The sequence below is a fragment of the Syngnathus leptorhynchus genome, chromosome 2 (genome assembly GCF_054491065.1).
Source record: "Syngnathus leptorhynchus isolate UIUO chromosome 2, UIUO_Slep, whole genome shotgun sequence".
In the NCBI taxonomy this organism is placed as follows: domain Eukaryota; kingdom Metazoa; phylum Chordata; class Actinopteri; order Syngnathiformes; family Syngnathidae; genus Syngnathus; species Syngnathus leptorhynchus.
The window spans coordinates 19,181,121-19,198,860 of record NC_141196.1 but is presented as its reverse complement, the minus strand read 5'-3'; the positions used below and the strand labels follow the sequence as shown (position 1 = coordinate 19,198,860).

The 17,740-nt window shown below is 38.1% G+C and overlaps 1 protein-coding gene across 2 annotated transcripts in view; it reads left to right on the top strand.

Annotated features, from left to right (window-relative positions):
- LOC147061154 (mitogen-activated protein kinase kinase kinase kinase 4-like) overlaps nucleotides 1-17,740 on the top strand; it is a 44,675-nt gene that overhangs the window by 16,206 nt on the left and 10,729 nt on the right. The window contains exons 8-24 of one of the 2 annotated variants that reach the window (XM_085901150.1): nucleotides 158-212; nucleotides 319-397; nucleotides 1,311-1,483; nucleotides 5,400-5,472; nucleotides 6,426-6,549; nucleotides 7,607-7,702; nucleotides 7,777-7,911; nucleotides 8,831-8,884; nucleotides 10,499-10,831; nucleotides 11,444-11,578; nucleotides 12,563-12,697; nucleotides 14,033-14,103; nucleotides 14,683-14,759; nucleotides 15,516-15,604; nucleotides 15,863-15,957; nucleotides 16,293-16,380; nucleotides 16,510-16,677. In XM_085901150.1, coding sequence (XP_085757276.1) covers nucleotides 158-212; nucleotides 319-397; nucleotides 1,311-1,483; nucleotides 5,400-5,472; nucleotides 6,426-6,549; nucleotides 7,607-7,702; nucleotides 7,777-7,911; nucleotides 8,831-8,884; nucleotides 10,499-10,831; nucleotides 11,444-11,578; nucleotides 12,563-12,697; nucleotides 14,033-14,103; nucleotides 14,683-14,759; nucleotides 15,516-15,604; nucleotides 15,863-15,957; nucleotides 16,293-16,380; nucleotides 16,510-16,677 — 1,980 coding nt within the window. The remainder of the gene's footprint in view (nucleotides 1-157; nucleotides 213-318; nucleotides 398-1,310; nucleotides 1,484-5,399; nucleotides 5,473-6,425; nucleotides 6,550-7,606; nucleotides 7,703-7,776; nucleotides 7,912-8,830; nucleotides 8,885-10,498; nucleotides 10,832-11,443; nucleotides 11,579-12,562; nucleotides 12,698-14,032; nucleotides 14,104-14,682; nucleotides 14,760-15,515; nucleotides 15,605-15,862; nucleotides 15,958-16,292; nucleotides 16,381-16,509; nucleotides 16,678-17,740) is intronic. The other variant, XM_085901158.1, reaches the window with a different exon arrangement.

Genomic DNA, 17,740 nt, shown 5'->3' with positions numbered 1-17,740 from the left:
AGTAATTTTATTCAATAATTTCTACCCCTTTTAATGTGACTCAGCTCTCTTTTGACGAGCCGTCTTTTTAAGACCGTTCACATATGTAATGTCTTGAGTCCAACCTGAAGTTGGTGTTTGCGCGTGGATTAAACTTTTTTTTTCTCTTTCTCGTCAGAGTGACCTCTGGTCTTTAGGCATCACTGCCTTAGAGATGGCAGAAGGAGCCCCACGTAAGACATTTACTGAATTAATACATTTTATAAACTGTATGTTCCCCTCAGGATTTATCTTGACTGTTTTTTTGCTCTGTTGCTCCTTGAACCTGTCTGTGTGTAGCTCTGTGTGACATGCATCCCATGAGAGCTCTGTTTCTAATTCCACGCAACCCTCCACCCAGACTTAAGTCCAAAAAATGGTGAGCTTTTACATGCATATACACACACGCACGCATGCATCCATAAAGCTAATAAGAAAGAGACTAAACGCATTATAACGGTTGCTGATAAGCTATAGACATAAAGAGATAAATAAGATTTTTCAACATGCAGGTTACTCTGAATGTATGTAAACTTCTAATCAAAAAAGGTTTTGTCATGGTTGCTGAAAATGACCAACCAGACATTTTAATCAATGCAAATCACTTGGCAAATTTGACTAGTTTAAAAAATGATCAATTATTTTAAATTAAGCACAAGTTATATCTCCAACACACAAATCAAAAAAGACTAATTATCAATGCAATATTTGCAGTCTGGTTCCTCCCTCTCTTATGTCATCTCCTTCAGTCCTTTGCATAATGGATATACCCCGAAAGATTGAACTGGTGGTTGAACCATGCTGTCTTTCACTCTCTATTAATGTCATAAGAAACCTAAGTTCATAGGATAGACTTCAGTAGCTTTAAAAGTCCAAAGGATTCACTTCTCTCTCTGCCCGGCTTCTCTGCATTTTCGAGGATCTTCCTCTGAAAACATTTAGGCATCAATCAAATGTCAGCTTTAATTCACATATTGGAAACATTGCCTTAGCAAAAGACCGACCATCAATTGAGCATTTTAAAAGGATTTTTTCCAGTAGCTGTTCTTACTAACCGCAGGTGAGTTAGAAGTTCTCGTGGATGTGTGGTTGTAAATGAACATATCGATATATGTACTGTAAATGTATTTTAATGTGCGCTGATCTAAAATTGCTAAAAAAAAAAGATAAAATGCAACAATGCTCTCATAGACTAGCTAGAGCAGGAAGCCCAACATCCTGTTTTAGTCACATTTTTACACATTATCATCCGTTTTGTCCATCCTGACTTGTTTCTTTTCATCTCTTTACAGGTCTAAACGCTTTCTGTCATTCATTGATAGCTGCCTAGTTAAGAACCATCTGCACCGACCCACAACAGAGGTACTGCTGAGGCATGCCTTCATCCGAGATTTGACTAATGAGAGACAAGTTCGCATCATGCTCAAAGATCACCTCGACAGAACCCGAAAGAAAAAGGAGAAAGGTAAATGGGTCTTATTTGCTACGTTGTACTTACTGTAAAGGGGACTCACATAGCATTAGGAAAGTATTCTCTGTGTTACTTTTCCTCCTGTACATTTTGTTGTACACCAATAGCCAATAAAGTTAGGAATGCTTACTCAGCCATTCGCAGGTTACTTGGCCCATTTAGACCTTGGTGCTTGTGGAATTGAGTACAAACTCATTCATATAACTGCACAAACGCATGCCCATATGCACACCCACGCAAACACACACATACACTTCCATTCATAGACAGGCGCACACACACGCAGATGTGGATGTTGGCCTGGATATGAACGCATACACGCACTCTCAGACACAAAACTTTTCTCAGACTACACACGCACACAAAAATTTAAAAAAGCAAACAAACTATTAAATATTTATTTGATAATGAATTCTGTGTGGCAGGGTAAAAATGTACTTCTTCTTTTTTTATTGTATGTTTATGAACGTAACATGAAATGTTCTTGTTGATGAAATGTTTTTGTTAACATAAGTGTATAACCCTGGGGTAGGCTTCAGCCTTCTCCATTCGGGCTCTTTTCTTTACAATGTAATGAAAATATTGGATGGAAGATGTAACATTGCACAGACATTTAGCTCAAACTTTTCATCAACAAAATAAAATAAAAATGGAAAAAATAACACAGAAAGCCTGAAATCTAATCAAAACTAACCAACAATTCTAAACAAAACTCAAAACAAAAACATAACTATAATTAAAATTCCCAAACTTTAGGAACCCTGTTACTGTAGCGAGCAAACCCTTACTTGAATCAAAATATACGCGTGTTCGTGCATTTTGCGCATTGTCAATTAGAAATAATCTCCTGATTTATTTTGTTTTTAATAATAAAGAGATGGAAATTAAATTTTTATATCTGATTCATCAATTATTCAGAATTTTTTTTTTATCAATAAATAATTGATAAATCAATTAATAAAATCATTCGTGAGCATTTCTAAAATTGAAAAAATTTGCAAATGTGCATGTGGCTGGAATCAAATTTGGATGATCTCACTCATGGACGATTGGAATTGGCATCTTAAAACCTTGATAGGATCGCACCTAATTTTAATGTAGCTCCAGTTTATTTTAAAAACACATAAAAAACACGGAATAAAATCTTAAAATCTCTTACATTTTGAGGTGCTTGGATTTTCTTTGGGGATGCTTTACTACTCCCAAAAACAGGCTAGACACACCATTCTGACATTTGTTGTTGGGCGTCGGATGGGCGTATTGGGTAACATGACAATATGCATTATTCTTTAAAAAGTAATAAAGTAAAATAGAATTGATGAATGGATTTCCAAATTTCTGGCAAGTGGTTTTGATAATTTACAGGATTATACACTATTTTTGTTAAAAAGTGAAATAGAACAGATTAGCTATTATAACTGTTTGCATATATCCATTCTGCATAAAAGCAGACAACTCTTTCATTCAAAATTACTCAGTTAGTCAAAAATGTGTAAATATAATGTAAAGCCTGTGTGTGGTTGATCAGAAAGTAAGCAGAGTAGATTTAACAATTTACAGGATTATACAATATTTAAAAAAAAAAAGTGAAATAGAACAGATTAACTTTATAACTATTTGCATATATCTATTCTATGAACTGCATAAAAGCATAGACAACTCTTTCATTCAAAAACACTCAGTTAGTCAAAAATGTGTAAATATAATGTAAAGCCTGAGTGTGGTTGATCAGAAAGTAAGCAGATAAAACCCCTTGTAAAGTCACTTTGTCCAATGTCATTCATGCACATAAATCGGACTTGGGGGTGGCTTTTCAATAATTTCAATAAAGGGTCTCTGCAAAGAAGACATTTAATAGTCACGGCAAATTGTTGAAAAACTGTTTTATAGCTCAAATCAAACACTTAAAGCAGAGTAATAATGGAATAATTTACATTTTAATGTCTTGTTTATAGTCAAAAGTCAGCTCTCTTAAGTGCTTTCTCACAAATCAAGTGTGGAATTACAAAACCGACTACTGTTAGCTAACAGAGAGACAAATTAACATAATAACAACCCCAATGCGAATTTGTTTTCAATGACTTGCATTCCCAAGTTCCGGAGCAAAAGAACCATTTTGATGCAACTGCTGAATTACTGAGAATGCACATATACTTTTTTAGCACAGATTTGTCTAAGTTTCTAATGTTAGCTTGGGTTTTTAATAATAATGTTCTAACGATGTTCAGAAAAGTGGGGGGTGGGAGGCATTTGTGAACAAGTATAATATAAACAGTACTATACAAATATAAATACTGTTAAATAACTAACATTGTAAATTAATAAATCCATCCATCCATTTTCTTTACCACTTTGTCCCCACGGGTGTCGCGGGCGTGCTGGAGCCTATACCAGCCGTCATCGGAGAGCTAAAGTGTCCCCCGTCTACTTTAGATAGTAGGCGGGGGACACCCTGAACCGGTTGCCAGCCAATCGCAGGGCACACAGAGACGAACAACCATCCGCACTCGCACTTAGGGGCAATTTATCGCAGGAGATGCGTTCCATAACCACTCGCGAAAAACAAAATCCACAAAGGAGAAACAGTAGATGTATTATTTGAACCTTAAGCACCATTGTATTGAAATTTCCAGCACGTAGTGTTTCTTGTTGGTCATTAAAGGACACGGGTGTATTGCAATTCAATTGGAGAGTGGTTTTCCTTGCCAAGCAATGCAAAGTCTCCACCTTCAGAATTACCACACTACACTAACCCAAGGGACATCATGCATAGGGAAACCAAAGTGAGTCACGGTTACGCATGAATTACCTGTCTCGATGTGGTCCTATACACACTACTAAAGCCTTTTAAACCCTCAGCAATATGTTTTTGCTTCCCATTCTCTTAATAACCATTCCCACGCTGTTCTGTGCATGTATTGTACCTTTACAATAAATAAAAGAACAAACATGTTATTGTATATTATATATATTCTATATATATTGTCACGTCCCGACTCCTGCACCCGTTGGTGCTTCTTCCTTCGCACGTTGACGGCTGCCACCCCCTGCGCTTGAACTCAAGACATGTCCCCAGTGACGCACACTGCTCAGAGGCACACCCCACGCTATCAGCGTGTGTTTAAAACTCAGTTTTCCCGTCACTTATAAAAGCGTGAAGTAGCACCTCCATGATAGGTGAAGCACGAAATGGCGAGGGATCACTGTATGTAATTGAAGCACAGGCAGACAGATTGAATCCTTCACAGATGTGTGTAGTGGATGTCATCCTATTTGATTTATAAAAACGTCAACACGTCACATACTACATCATCCACATGGGAAGATTTTGCATAAATGCACTTTACACTCCCCAAAGTCATGTACAGACCCCCGGCAGTCCTATTTCTGCGCCTGCAATGTCAAACCTTGCTTGCACTTCAACCACTATGATTTTAATGCGAATGATGGCAACCACTATGATTGGCCAGCTGTCTGCAACATTCCATCCCATAATGAAGCACATTGGCACAAATGCCCCCTAATGCCCATTTATACCTGAACAAAGTTTAGGAAAATGTTAATAGAAACAAAAGACCAAAAGAGACAAACTCTGCCCGTGCACATGGACTGCTTGCTGTCGGCACGAAAATATGGCCCAATCTGCCAAACATTGCAAGCCGACAGTAAATTGTAGATAAAAAGCAGTATTCAAACACACAAAAACTGAAAGGATTGGGTGACATGTACAGTAACCATAAGTGGTTTGGGAAGTCTGGTGTCTTACAGTACGTATTTACATACTATACTAAAATTGACATTCTTGTCTCCTAATTTAGAACCTTGTTTTGGGGGGTTGTAGTTGTACAGTATGTAATTATCCTAATATTATGTTATCTTATGTTCTTGCTCTTCCTATGGTACTTCTCAGAGGGCCCAGAGTATGAGTACAGTGGAAGTGAAGAGGAAGAAGACGAGGTCACTGAGGAGGAAGGAGAACCCAGGTAAATGCCAACAAGAAGGGCAAACAGCTTGAAGGGTGAAAGCACATTTTGACACAGAAGAAAACTAAATTATTTAATAGCTAATCAAATGTAAATGGGTTTTTTATGCCGAGGGGACAGGCGCCAGTCTACCAAATTAGGGCCAGCGGAGTCTAAAATGTGTCTCCAAGAAAAAAAATCCAAGATCCATTTACAGAGATGGGAATTGTGTGAATACTGATGGAAAGCCTTTGTCACTGACTAACTCTCGTTTTGTTTGCAAATGACGGAAAGGTGGAAACACTGACGGACAAAGCTCAGATGTAAGCGTTTTTTTTTTTATTTTGCCCGTCACCCGAATAGTCACTAAATCCCAGTGATGGTCAATCCTTCGGTCCATAAGGTGTGTCTGTCAGTGATGGACTCCTGTTTCACTGACAACAGATTTCTACTGATGGTCCTAAAATAAAGGTGACAAAGTGGAATTTAGCAATAACAGAAGCTCAGTTAAAATAGTAATGAGGGAGTTACGGACTAAAGATGACCAGGTGGCCTTCAAATTATGTCAGATTGACGATGACGGATGGGTGGCTTGGCTGATGGCGAGTGATGGACCAGCCCACCTTTATACGTAGAAGCTATGTGAAAGCAAGAGAAATACTTCGTAATGGGAATAAAATCGAACAATTTCATGAGACAAATGTTACAATTTAGATTGTTTGTATTGGTGTTTAAGCCATCACGGAAGGCCTTGTTGGCCCTGACAGCACATTTGACAACATGAAAATGACTTAACTGATATTTTCCAACATGAAAATGCTTAACATTTGTGTTTATTATTTCATATGCCATTCTTTTATCATCCACCAAAATATGATGTAATTAAAATTATAATTAAATAATTAATAACGTTTTTTATATTAATCTACATTGATACATAAGTACAAGTTCTCACCCTCTATCACTTCCTCTAGCTCGATAGTGAATGTTCCTGGCGAATGGACCTTAAGGCGGGAGTTTCTGCGCTTACAGACAGAGGATCGAGAAGAGAGTCGACATAGAGGTCATAGAGTTGGTGGGGAACAGCAGAGACAACAGGTTTATTTTTATTGGTATTCTATTATCACACAAGATAACATAAACAATTTTTTTCAGATTAATTATTTTATAGTAACTCATTTCTATAATTTCATTTCCATTCTTAAATTCAATTGTAACACAAGGGACAATTGAATGTTGACCAATCAATGGACTGTGTACAGCAGGGGTGCCCAGACCTTTTCAGCTTGTGAGCAAGTCAAAATAATCTACCTACAATAGAAATGTGAAATATAAATGTATTTATTACTATTTAATATAGTGTATTCTTTCTTTCCTTTTTTCTTTTTTGGAAAAGTAACGTATTTTTTTATTGAATTAGGATTTCATCTACAATACATATTGGTGTGTCTTGCATAATTGCATGGACCCACATTGCACAATATAGCTTATTGTTTGACCTTACCTTACTCTGATGACTTGCACTGAATGGCATCAGCCAAGGCATCATACTCCGGACAGTAGCTACTGATAGCCAGCATCAAGCATACTTTCAGATGATCATCAGTCCTAATAGAACGGTAATTAGATTTAATTATCTTCACGTGGGAAAAGGCTGATTTGCCAAAAAACGGATAACCGAATAATGCAGTCAGGGCGGTGGCGCATTTGGATATTTCCTCTCTGTTAGTAAGTTCCAGAACTGTCCAGGACCCCTGAACTTTTTGTACCCTTTGTTGTATTTAATTTGAATGAATTGGAAACTAGCTACGCAGAAAGGTAAACGAACAAGTTAGCACGGATTAACGCGCATCCGTATTGTGTAAAAAGTTCAGATGTCAGATTGGCTTCCCTGTATGTCAATCAAAAGACAAATGCCATAGTATCGATGGATCCCCTACTCTTTCATGTAATGTGATACGCACACTTCCTTCGCAATCGACCAGTAGATTGCGATCGATGTATTGGGCACCCCTGGTGTACACTATGTTGATCTCCACACTTCATAAATAAACCCTAGACACACAGTACTGCAACCAGCCAATATTGTAATGAAGGAGTGCCAAAATCTGAAAAACTGTGATTTAAAGTCAAATGTGCGCCTTGTTTTTTGCAGCAAATAGCAGAACAAGAACAATACAAGCAGCAATTAATGGCTGATCGACAGAGGAGGATCCAACAACAACATGAGAAGCGACAAATGTTAGAAGATGTAAGTGCTATTTGTGCGATTTGCTATTTCTAAACAAAATGAAATAAACTTGGATTTAATTGCAATGTTATCAGCATCAGAGGCGACAGCTGTCAGACGCTGCCTTTCAGTGGACGGAACTACAAGAGCTTATGCTTGGGGAGGAGTCTGATAACCGTGACAACAGAATCCTAAAGATTGACAGATATCAGAGGAATGAGAGGAAACAGGTAAAAATTATATTTGAATATTTTTATTCAAGTTGCAACAAAATGTTGTGGAGAATCTGGTTGAAAAGTGATTCATCTAAGTGTCTTGAAAATACCACTGGCAAACCCTTGGCTCTGATCCATGGGTCATAAACGTGTCTTGGCAACAAAACTGTCAAGACATTTGTGGACAGCAGATTTATATCACCCTGGTTTGATCCTCAAACACAAATATGAACTTGACTAATTGCTGAGTGACTTTTTCATTTCTAGCAAAGTATTTCACAGTCGTGATTTGAACTGTAATTGTTGTAAAATGTACAAATCTGATATGTATCAACAGCACGTAAGAGTAACGAGTTACGTTGTTTTGCCACAATTTCTATAAAAAAACAACCATGAAATATTATTTGGTCATGATTTGCTGGGCAGTTTAAAGTATAACATCGTCAATACAACTCATAAAAGAAGTAACATTATAAACAGGAAATAATGTGCTTTTCACACTGTTCTGGAGCACATTACTTAGTTATTTCAAAAGGGCACACTGATAGTCATTCAATGGTTGAGCAGATATCTCATCAGTGTAATATTTTGAGATACAATAAATAACAAAAGCAACGGTGTATAGATAGAGAAATTATTTGGGCATCGAATGAGTCTTTCGCAGAAACTTAAAAAGAGGTCATTGTAAAATATTTAGCACATGGCATTAGCTAAGAGCTACCCACCATCTTGCGATCTCTAAATATTTTAGATCCCACCTCTCAGAAATCTTTGGATGGACCTTGGACTTTTCTAATTATTTGGGGTATGTAGTGTATATGCATGTATGTGCAATATACTATATGAAGAGGGAGGGTGATTTAACTTTTGTTTCAATTACTAACGTATGTCTACTATGTTTAAATAAAGTGTATGTGCATTTTGTCTTAAACAGGACAATGCAGACAGACAGTGGAATGCTGATGTAAGGCCTCTGGACTCAGAGCAGGTAACTGCTGTTTTTTTTTTGTTTTGTTTTTTGACAAACACAAATTTGAATTATATTTTAATTGTAGTTGTATTCATGAGCATGAAAATCTATCTCAATTTCTCTGCAAACGTTGTAAGACTCATTTTGTGATTTGAAGACAGATATGTGAGACAGTTGCTACATTCATGTGAGTGTAATGTAAAGAGAAAGAATATAGGTAGCCATGAAGTTGATTTTGCACACCCCTGGTAGTAAAACCCGTGTTTATCATTTTGATGTGAAGTGAGTGGGAAAAAAAATGACTTTTTAACTCTATATTTGAGAGGGACTCCAGATAGGATTGGGAGAGAAGACCATGACATACACAGTGCAGTAGCTACAATGTTAGATTCTGACAAGCTTTTAAGCCAGTGTTTATCACAGCAGGTCTTCATTTTTGGTTTAAAGCCTTCTCTTTCTGTCTCGACTGTTCGCTGCACGTCTTCCTTTCCTTGTTTTCTCACCGTTGCCCTCCCTCTGGCGTTCACAGCATGCACCCTTGTTCTTTTCTGCTATTTTTCTTGTTCTGTCAATCGGTATTCCTTCTAAAGTGTTCTTATTTTTAGTAAGTTGTCAACAGCATGCCTTCATGTACCGTCATCACTGTAGTCATTCAGGATTGGAGGTTAAAGCTTAAAACACATTAGGCACCTCTGTGACGTATACTTCTATGTGTTGTCACTGGACAAATGAAGCAACTTTGAAAATGTTTCCTTATTGTTAGCCAACCCTGATTGAGTCCACGCTGTCATTCGTGATTTCTTGTTGCGTGGTATACAGTAGATAGTTTTGCACTGCTCAAAATAAGTCAGTGGTAAGCTCTTTATTCATTTCTTCTCATTTGCCCACATTAGCAGGAGTATTTTGTCCTATAATATGACAAAAAAAATTCTACTCTGAAAGGAGGAACCTCAAGGTTTTCAAACAGATCTGTTAAATGCACTCATTTGTGGTGAACTGTTTCGACTGGAAAGAAGGAAGAAACAATTGTCGGTTGGGGCGGGCGCCTGTAATGTGCCTGCATACCCCTCAGAAAGTAGGTTGTTGCACCCGTGCCTGTGTCTTTATCTTATTAGCGTACCCCACTGTCCTTTCTGCATCAGCGGTGCATGCTCATCCTGATTACATCATCTTTGTTTACAAACATGAAAAGGGATCTATAGTGCTCTACCAGTGATGTGACCATGTGATGATTAGGCTAGACATGCCTAAATACTGGAGATGTGCTTGCTCATGATTGACATTGTTTAACTTATCTTGTGTGCCCACAACCTATTCAACATATTATCCAGAATAACACTGCCGTCATATTTTTTAACAAACAATATACAAAAGTGCAAAATATGCCTTCTACTTACATTATAATCTGCATTGTTTGATTTGCCTTGTCTGCCCTATCCCTGTCCAATGTGATATCCCGATAAACACTGCTGTCATGCATTTGGAGTGCTGGTAAACTTAAAATCCTGTTACAGACTTCTTTAAAATGTTTTCTACACTTTACCCCTTTTACAGTATACACAAATTCTACTTCATTGAGTCGCTTCCTGGCACTGTATGTTTCTATATGTGCTTTCCGTGTTTGCTGCATAGAGAGCTGTTGCTCCATACCAGCTGCTTCAGCTTAAGGCCAAGCACTCGCAGCCTCATCTCCAGTCCCCAGCCAAGACCAAGTCTCCGAGCCAGCATCAGCAGCCATCGTCAGGCAGGAGATCACAACGCACCCTACCTAAAGACCAAACGCAGCTCCTGTCCCTGCAGCATGACAACAGGCACAGTGAGAGTGAGAAGGACTGGGAGAGGCAAAGAGAAAAGCCAGAGGCATTTGTCCAAAAGCTAATGGCTAACAGCGGGAACACAGGCGCTCCTGCCGCTACCGCTGCTGCTGCCTTGTCCAGCTGCCCCGCAAACTGCCAGCGCTCAGCGGTAAAGCACTGCCTTTCTTGGCTATCAAACACCTTTTTATCACTGCCATTCCCCACGTTGTGTTACAGGCTGTCTGTCCTTTGTGTGGCCTTGTCTGTTCACTGTTTCTTTTGATGCTCCTTTTTCCACCTACTCCTCTTACCTCCAACCCTACCTCTCATTTTTGTGAAGAAAATAAGTGAAATGTTTTGATTGCTGGTCAGAGGACAGAACATACTCCCTGACTCAGAGCATTAGGAGTAACATCCTTTTCTGCTACTCAATTAGTTGTAAAGTGAGACTTGTCCAAGTGACTTTTGCACACTGTCAAAAAGATTGCAAAATCAAACTTTAATTATACTTAAAATGGTTTTTAAAATGTGTTAAGTGTTTTAGTATAAGGTAGTGGTATATGGCCAGCCTAAAACCATTCATTGTTCCATGAAAAAAAAAAAAAACATGATTGTGTGCTTATTATTGTTGACTCCTCCATTAACTTTTAGGTCCAGTGTTTCTCCTCCAATTTGGTATTGCCAGAGTTTTCTTGCCCCGCAGATTCTAAAGATCCTGAGGCATCATGATTGGACCCACTCGTACCGCACCCTTACAAGCACAATCTGCTTCATGTTTTAGATGGATTATCAGGACTCCCAGTTAGCAAGGATGCTTTTAGCTGCTGGCCTCCCCAACGAGATACACTCAAGACTCGGCTCTGGTAGCAGTTCTAGTCCTTGTACGCCAGCCATGCAGAGAGCTAACATTAACCAGGTATTTCACAGTCCTATCATGAACATTCACTGCGGTGCATTGGAACCTCCAAGGATAATGTACAGCTTACTGGTTGAATTTGAATTTCTTTAAATTGTGACACATTTTCTCGGGGATAAAACTGTTATTTCATAAAATCTTTGTTAGGAAACTGTTATAAAACACTTAGACCTCTTTTTTCATGACCAGTGGAAGTCTGACGTAAAGTGCATCATAAATCTACACTGAGGCAAGTTAGATTGGGTTTTTGTAATTTCGCAAATGTGCACAAGCAAAGCAACTTCACTCATTTATTTATTTTAATATGGTGTACTCACATCACACTTAGAAGACATCTTTATGTCGATGCCTTGAAAAAGCAACAAGCAAACCATGCATGACTGGAGCATTTTTAATGCCTGTGGAACCAGAAAATACTTCCCTCATTAAATACAGAATGAACTGCTGGCGCATTAAATATGTCAGTCGACTTTATGTATTAGCCCGCTCTCCACAATAGGTAGTGTGCCACCCCCGCCCCACCAAAAGGTGAGTCCAAGCCAGTCGGATGATGCAAAAAAATTTGAATAATGATGATAATAAAAATCAATCAATCAATTGATATCCACAATAATTCACAGGGTTGTCATTATTATATGATTACATCCACCACACGAATCCTTGGAGCTTGCGTATCTGCCTATCTGCACCTCGATTGGACAAATGGTCTTACTTTACGTCTAAATGTTCGCATGTCAAACGACCCTCTTTATAGTACAACGCCAATCTTGGTGCATATTGGTCAGCCAAATTCCTAAACAGATGTCTTGCACCTGCCCGAAATTCGGGCTATGCTAGAATTTCTGCTTGTGCAGCAGACATAAAGGCTCACATGCAATTGATTTTCTTAATGCCTTTTTTCTCGAGACAGTTTTGGTCAGAGGTTCCACAGAACACTACGTAAAAGGCGTAGATTGACATCTATGTGTATTTTCTTCCCCCCAGAATGCCAATTTGCGCTCGAGCCGAGTTGCCCCTCACAGCAGCTCCATGTCAAATATGGCTATCTCGGCTTTGTCCCCTTTCACGCCCGCATCGCCCTCAGATGATGTCTTCTGGGACTCTGAGGCACCACCTAAGGTAATATTTATCTCTTTTTAACCGCACAAGTAGAAAGTAAATCAAGTTATTCCGGACCATAAAAAATCTCATAATACATAGGGCATAGTTGGTTGTGTGTTCTTGTCAATGTAATCAGGTGGCAACCTGCCATCAAAAGGAGGAAGTTTTTGTTCATTGGATGTAAACTACCATCATGAGGTTGGAATGAACGTGTGTTTGTATTTGCAGAAAGTATGTGTGATTTGGGCAGAAGTTCACATTTAATTTTTTACCTCACAACAAAAACATCCTCACTTCCTCGCTGTGTCTAATATAATATGTGTCAACACTGGATGTGTGTTGCAGTTGGAGGAAAAAGTATTTCAACCAAATGGAATTTCTTCAATGTCTGTATAAATTGGTCCTAAATGTACCGGTAGTCTGATCTTCATCTAAATCACAATAATAAACAGTCTGCTTGAATTAATATAACACAAACAATAATTTGTTTTCAAATTTTTATAGAGCATATCATGCAAACAATCACAGAACTGAGAGGAAGAACTAAAAATTCAATTTATTAAACTGGCCGAACCTCCTTTGGCAGCAATAACTTCAACCAATCAACAAGTTGCAGAACGGACTTGCATAACAATCAGGATGAATTTGGGATGGAGAATTCGTCTTTCAAAAACTGTTGCAGTTCAGCATGATAATTTATAGTTCTCTTGAGGTCATGTACGACATCTCAATCGGGTTTAGGTCAAGACTTTGACTGTGCCTCTCCAGAATATGTGTTCTGTTGATTTGTTTATGTTTTATGGGTATTGATAGACTATTAGACAGATGGCCTCAAGTTCTTTTACAAAATAATTTAATAGACTCTAATTTGTTTTTCCATTGATGATAGCAAGATGTCCAGGCCCTGAGTTGAGCTAAGCACACCTGTGCCATGATGCTCTATAATCCAACATGAGTATTCCCCATTTGAGGTCGGACATCCTCCTGAGCGGTCGAGATCAGTCTAATCCTGTGAACCAGGCTTATTTTTGTGACTCTGGTCGAGCAGTGTTGCTCAACTGAGGATATGTGGACTCCTAGTGGTCTGTGATATAATAGGAGTGTGCAAGTTTATGTCAGAATTGTTTGAGTAGTTTCTAACTTTTGCAGAGGAAATAGCTTGTGTTTACCGACAGGACTCTTGCGCTAATAACTGTAGTGGTTGGTACATTATTGGGGAAAATGTATGAGGCATTTTGCGTTTATATTTCTACCAATTGTGTGTTTTCGTTCTCATTTGATCAAATGATTGGTGGATTGCTTTGGGCCTGTGTGCAGTAGGTCAAGGATTTACTGGTAAATGTTATTTTCCAGGTGCCAGAACGTACTACCTCTAAATTCTACTGCAGAGAACTGGTGAAGGGTCACAACAGGGCTGCTTCCAGGTAATAGCAGTATTTTCATTGTCATTTTACTATATTTCTGATGTCCAAAATAGCTCTGGCTTACATGATTTACTTGGAATGATTAAGGCAGCGCAATCCTGAGTAAGGGCTGACACTTTTCAAAAAAGATAATGGTGAACTTTGGCTCGTGATGTCACCTCTCTCCTTTGTTTTCTTTTCTGTGTGATATCTTTAAGACATTAATAAATCATAAGATGTTTTTTTTTTCACTTGTCCTTATGAAGACGTAAATATACAATAGCAGAATTGTAATTTTGTTAACCGGTTATCCATATCAGCAAAATGTTGCATCAGTTTGGGTGAATGCATAACAGAGTCTGCCAATGGGATACAACTTTAAATTTATTAAGTTGAAACATTGCTGAAAAGATAATTCTATCTTGCATTTACTCATGCCATAAACCGTCTGTATTTTCAAGGTTTATAGTTAAAGGACTTTGGTCCTGTTGTTAAAATGCTAAGTAAAACAGTAGAACAAAAGGCTTAAGGAACAATATATCTGTATGTGTGATTAATTTCCATTTTATGCTGTTTGCCTGTGTCTCTCTCACCATCTAGTGGCAGTCCTGTGCTTATGACGGATAAAAGCTCACAGTCTCTGTCTCACGGGGCTTCTATCAGCAGAAACCATCCAGGTCAGATTCTCTATAATGTGATATTTCATATTTCATTATTCTGCCCACTATCATTTTTTGTTTCTTCATTTGCATTCCTGGTCATTCAAAATACAGTGCAAACATCTGTTATAAGTGAAGTGTGGTCAAAAAATATTTTGGGTGTATATTTGTGTTTATATCCAATACAATAGATTGTTACTCTAGAGCATCAGTGTCAAACCCAATGCCCGGGGGTCAGATATACGGCCCGCCACATAATTTTATTTGGCTCGTGAAGACAAATTGTGCATTGACTTCATGTGTCAATACTAACATTGCAAATTGTCTTCACTTTTAAAAACTACAGATATTGCTAGCAAATCTTATTACCATCCGGCTTTGTAAAACATTTGAACAGTTTTTTCTAGTGTGTGATTTCCAAGCTCATCATTCATCAGTTTGTCGTGTAAATATATCATATTTGCGTCAACAGTCATAATGGTCTTTTGACGGAAACTATGAGAACAATGCGGCCTGCGACAAAAATGAGTTTGACACCCTCTGCTCTAGAGAGTCAATAAGTCTTTTAACAATTTTTGTTATTGTTATTATCTACATAATCGATGCATTGTGCAGTGTTAAACTGCTACCATTTAGTTAGATTTGCCTTTTGTCTTGTTAAACTGATTTGATCCAAGATTCAATTTTGCACTCATAAAAATGTTCCTCGCAGAACTACACAGTTGTATCGTCTTTCGATAAGAACTGTAACTAATTTGAGTTCTTGTACTGTAGAGCACTTCAAGTTGGAGAGTCCACGTGTGCAGCATCGTCTTCAGCAGCGCAAACGGCAACAGAACGACATAACTGGAAGACATTTACAAGTAAAGTATTCTTGAATGTGTTCTACATACTGTAAAAGCAGTAGGCTATTATAATGTCTTGTTTGACGAAGGCATCACTAAGGTAGCATAAAAGAGATTCTAACCAAAGTCCACATGGAACCATTTAATCTAAGTAGATAAAGCAAAGTAAATTCAATTATGCAAAACATCTTTATCATCAAAACACACACACTCACTGCTTCTCTGATCTTGTTTTTCATCTGCTCACATGCTGTATCTGAACTCATCTGTTTGCAGGGTGTCAAGACTGTTCTGAGCCCATTCAACAAGGCCACGGAATATTCCTCCTCTAGTGACGAGTTTGGAAGTAGTGACGAAGAAGACAGGAACAGGTGAGCTATAATTCATAAATAAAAAGAGGTTGTAATAATTACTCAAAAGTAAGTGTATTAGTCAACATTTGTGAAGCGGCAAACATTTGAGAAACTATGATATACTTGTTAATAGTTTTAGCTATTTGGTTGTGCAATATGGCCAATGTAAGTTCTTTGCATTTGATACATTTGCAATACATCCTTTTCTGGATCTCTCACCTTTCTGCCTCACTGTGAGTTCCTACTTTCACATGCCCATTTTTGATTGCTTTTCATCTTGAAAACATAATTGTCACTCATTAAACTATTACTTAGATGTGTTCTAATTGCTTCACGTGTTTCTATCTTTCTAGTTGTGGCCTCCCCAATGGGAAGGGAGAGAAATACTTAAAAAGAATACCAGATGGCATTGTGCTGCAGCCTCATCACAATCTTAACCAGGTCTTTACACAACCACCCACACTCACACACGCGCACACGCACACATCTTATGATATCACTTGTTTATTTGCTTGAGCTGGGATATGTCATATTGTATCATAGTTGATAGTGTTAATATTTAATCCACAGATTTCTCAGATGACATCAGATGATACCTACATGCTGCCAGACCTTCTGCAAAAAATATCTTCATCAAGTCCTTCTCGCAATGCACTAAGCCAGCAGCAGCGGACACGAGAACAGAAGTACGCACAATCCCCCACGGCACCGCGATCCCTCACACCTCAGGAGCTACATGTGAGTACCGTATCTTCTGGACTATAAATCGCAATTTGTTTTCATAATTTGGCCGTGGGTGCGATTTATACTCAGGACCGACTTATGTGTGAAATTATTAACACATTATATCATTTCACGTTATTTTCACGCTAAACTGCAAGAGGGCGCGCTAGGCCTGTGGAATAATTGGAACTGCAACTGACAATGAGTCTGACATAAGCAACGTAGAAGAGAAAGCGCTGCAACTTCTACTTCAACTAAAGTTGTTTATAAGTGACGTAGAATATAAAGATTTTGTTGGATTTAAAGATTTGGAGTGTCATAGATGGTTTGATAAACTTTGTTATTTGAAAAACTCTTAATGTGTTATGTCAGGTACGTTCTCAGTTCCTTGTTTATGTATTTATGTAACGCTAGCATACCGTACCTTCAGCCTGTTTTTGCCTATTCTATTTTTATTTTTAATTGCCTTTCAAGATGACATGTTTGTTCTTGGTGTTGGATTTGATCAAATAAATTTCTCCCAAAAATGTGACCTATACACCGGTGCGACATATAATATGTCATTTTCTTTGTTATTATACATTTTATGGCCGGTGCTACTTGTACTCCGGAGTGACTTTAAGTCCGTAAAATACGGTACATTTAGTGTGACAAGTGAAATTATTATTATAATTTTTTTTTGTAATGACGATGATAAGTGTCACACATACAAACACAGAAACTTTACAAAAGTGTACAACAATAAATGGTGAATATTACAGAGATAAACTACAAAAATTACTATCACTATTACGACTGTGAAAATCAAGCCAAAACAATGCGGGGACTTGGATATGGTGTTTGGTTGTTGCAGGATAATGCCCTGACTCACACAGCACAAATTTCAGCAAGGATTGTGGGCAATTGTTAATACCGAGGCCTTCCACACCCTTCTAATTCACCAGATTTGTCCCCATCAGACTACTTTTTGTTCCTCAGACTGAAACATGCACTGTGTGATCAACATTTTGATACTTTTGAATATGAATAGGATGCTGTAAAGGCATTCCTTGAGATCAAACCTGGTTCCAGGATGAAC